The sequence below is a fragment of the Dipodomys ordii genome, unplaced genomic scaffold (genome assembly GCF_000151885.1).
Source record: "Dipodomys ordii isolate 6190 unplaced genomic scaffold, Dord_2.0 Scaffold87, whole genome shotgun sequence".
NCBI lineage: Eukaryota > Metazoa > Chordata > Mammalia > Rodentia > Heteromyidae > Dipodomys > Dipodomys ordii.
In genome coordinates, this window is record NW_012267303.1 from 3,545,918 (window position 1) to 3,548,691 (window position 2,774).

General features: G+C 65.3%; 1 protein-coding gene across 6 annotated transcripts in view; it reads right to left on the reverse strand.

The window, feature by feature from the left end:
* The window catches only part of Hdac10 (histone deacetylase 10), a 6,515-nt gene extending 3,822 nt beyond the window's left edge, over positions 1-2,693 (reverse strand). For 3 of the 6 annotated variants that reach the window (XR_001175420.1, XM_013025762.1, XM_013025760.1), the window contains exons 1-9: positions 2,510-2,693; positions 2,109-2,243; positions 1,869-1,965; positions 1,560-1,657; positions 1,368-1,472; positions 1,178-1,246; positions 842-968; positions 596-661; positions 194-415 (exon numbers count right to left, since the gene is read on the reverse strand). Coding sequence is in view for 5 of the 6 variants with exons in the window: in XM_013025762.1 (XP_012881216.1) it covers positions 194-415; positions 596-661; positions 842-968; positions 1,178-1,246; positions 1,368-1,472; positions 1,560-1,657; positions 1,869-1,965; positions 2,109-2,243; positions 2,510-2,568 (978 nt within the window). In the remaining variant the exon portion in view is untranslated. Of the gene's footprint in view, positions 1-193; positions 662-841; positions 969-1,177; positions 1,247-1,367; positions 1,473-1,559; positions 1,658-1,868; positions 1,966-2,108; positions 2,244-2,509 lie in introns of those variants that run through there. The other 3 variants (XM_013025765.1, XM_013025761.1, XM_013025764.1) reach the window with 2 other exon arrangements.
* Positions 2,694-2,774: the final 81 nt, after the last annotated feature.

Here is a 2,774-nt window from a genome sequence, read left to right on the forward strand (position 1 = left end):
TCCCATCCCAGGCACTGCCCCCTCACACCTGGCTCCCCCCTCCCATCCCAGGCACTGCCCCCTCACACCTGGCTCCCCCCTCCCATCCCAGGCACTGCCCCCTCACACCTGGCTCCCCTGATCTCACACCTAGCTGCCCCACTTCCCAGTGCTACTGCCTGGATTCTGGCCCATGAGCACTCCTGACACTTACCTCCAACACAGCACAAACCCGGCCTCCAGCCAGCACTTGCAGCAACTGTGTGAGGTGAGCAAAGCACTCGGGGGTTGCCTGCATCTGCCCCTGAAGCAAAGAGCCACATGTGGTAGGGGCCTGGGATCTAGACCCTAGAGCCTCCCAGCCAGCGGCTCTTACCTCAGGGTCCCCAATGGCTGAGTCGAATCCTGCTGAGACCAGCACCAACTCTGGGTTAAACTACAGGCAGAGCCCAGTAGGAGGGTCAAGAAAGAGCCTGAGTTCCAGACACTGCCACCCCCCACCCCTGAGAAACCCTCCCCAGCCCCGAGAGGTCCATTCGTGCATGAGAGGAACGTCTCCCAGTGGTCTTCCGGCCTTGCACAGGCCCCCATCCTGGGGCACACCAAATGCAGCCACCTCAAAGGCCAGCGGGAGCAGTACGTGCAGGAAGGCAGCCAGGTAGTCAGCATTTCCCATCCCCACCTGTGCCAGGGCAGAGAGGGCATCAGTGGGCCCAACTTCCCAAGAGGTCTTCAAAGTCTACATCCCTGGGACCCACATTCTGGGGGAAGCCGCTAGTGGGCATCCCAGGAAAGAGGCTCAGAGCTGGGGGCAGGGGTGCAGGGGAAGACGTGGACTGGATAGAAAGCAGGGGCTGAGTACCTGGTTCCAGGGCAGGTTGACTGTGAAGCCTCGGCCCTGTCCCTGCCCAACTGCATCTGCATCTGACTCTCGCAGGAAGGGCCAAAAGCGCCCGTATTCATAGCGGTGCCAAGAGAAATAAAGGACGCTAAGATAACCAAGCAAGTCAGAAATCAGGCCTTCTGCAGTCCCACAGTTTTTCACAGAACTCTGACATCTGAGCACATGGCTCTTTCTCCTCATTTGGAATTTCTTAGGCTGGTCTGGATACCCCAAAAGTGGTAAGTGTTGGGAAGAGTCTGGATACCCCACAAGCGGTAAGTGCTGGGAAGGGCCATGTCTGTGCCTCAAGCTCACCTGGGGTCATCTTCAAAGATATACTGGATGCCCTGGCCATGGTGGACATCCCAGTCGACAATGAGGATCCTGGGATCAGACAGGGCTGAGGATCACTGAGAGGAAGGGCCTTCCCACTCTAGCCAAGGACAGGAAGGGCTAGGGGTGACCTCTCAGCCACCAGCTCCTCCACCACCCCTGCAGCCCGTACCTGTGCAGCCCATGTTTCTGCTTGGCATGTTTGGCCGCTATTGCCACATTGTTAAACACGCAGAACCCATTGGCAGCTGCCCTGTGGCTGTGGTGTCCCGGAGGCCTGAATGCAGAGCCGGGGATACAGGACGCGTCGGAGGGCACAGGGACACTATGGGGAGGCCGGCGGCTGTGGAGTGACAGCTCTCACCTCACCAGGGCAAGCCCATTGGGCGCAGCTCCGGTCAGCACAGCATCCACCAGCTGCAGTGCGGCCCCCACCGCCAGGCGGGCACAGTGGAAGGTGCTCTGTGGGGGGGGGGGTGAAGTCAGCCCACACCTGCCCAGCCTGTGCCAGGCTGCAGGGCACACGTGTTGAGCGGAAAGTGAGGCTCAGGTGTTGGCAGTGACAGCAAGCACACCGAGCAGGCCATCGCAGGGCGCCGGCACGCTCAGCCACAGCACAGGTGGGCTGCAGCCATGGTGTGCACACAGGGCGGGAGGCTGAGTGTGCACTCACCGGGTGAAAATAGACGGCATCATACTGTTCAGACAGTGCCCGGAGTTCATCCTCGTCCAGGGTCTGGGTCTCCCGCACCAGGGCCACATATTCGGGGCTGCAGGTCAGCGAGCAGGCAGGCCCCGAGCCGAAGAGGAGGAGACGGGGAGAGTATCCATCCTCGTCCCGATCCCCCGACCCCACCCCACCGTGCTCTGAGCCCCCACCACCCCGTGTGACCCCGAGGAGGCAAGGACAGACCTGTGCACCAGGCCCAGCTCGGCCTCGGACGCCTCGCACGCTGACAGGCGCAGGCAGCGCTGCTCCAGGCCCCGCAGCCGCAGGAGGCTCAGGACGGCGGCCAGGCGCTCCGGGCGCTCGAGCTCACACTCCGGGCTGCGGCCGACATGGGTCTCACCGTCGGCGTCCCCCCCGGGACCCCCCGCGGCCGACCCCCAGGAGCACCCCCGCCAGGCCTCCCCCCCCCGGCCTCCCGCCCGGGCCCCCTACAGCCGGCCCCCGAGGACTCCCCCAGGGCCCCCTCCCGGGCCCCCTACAGCCGGCCCCCGAGGACCCCCCAGGGGCCCCACCGGTCCCCCTACAGCCGGCCCCCGAGGACCCCCAGGGCCCCCCTCGCCCCCTCTCGGCCGGGCCGCCCTTACTCGTCCCAGAGCAGCCGGGCCGCGGTCATGTCCTCGTGGTACACGAGCGCGGTGGCCATGGCCGCGTCCACTTTGGGTCAGTGGCAGAGCGCAGCCTCCGCTGTGCGCCCCAGAGCCCGGCGCCGAGCCCAGGCGGGACGCGAGGGCTCCGCAGAAGCCACCGGCGAGCAGCAAATCCCGGGGCAGGCGGGGCTCGAGCCTGACTTCCGGCTTCTCCGACGTGAGCGGGGCCCCGCCTTCCCGCCCCGCCTCCGCCCCGCCCTGC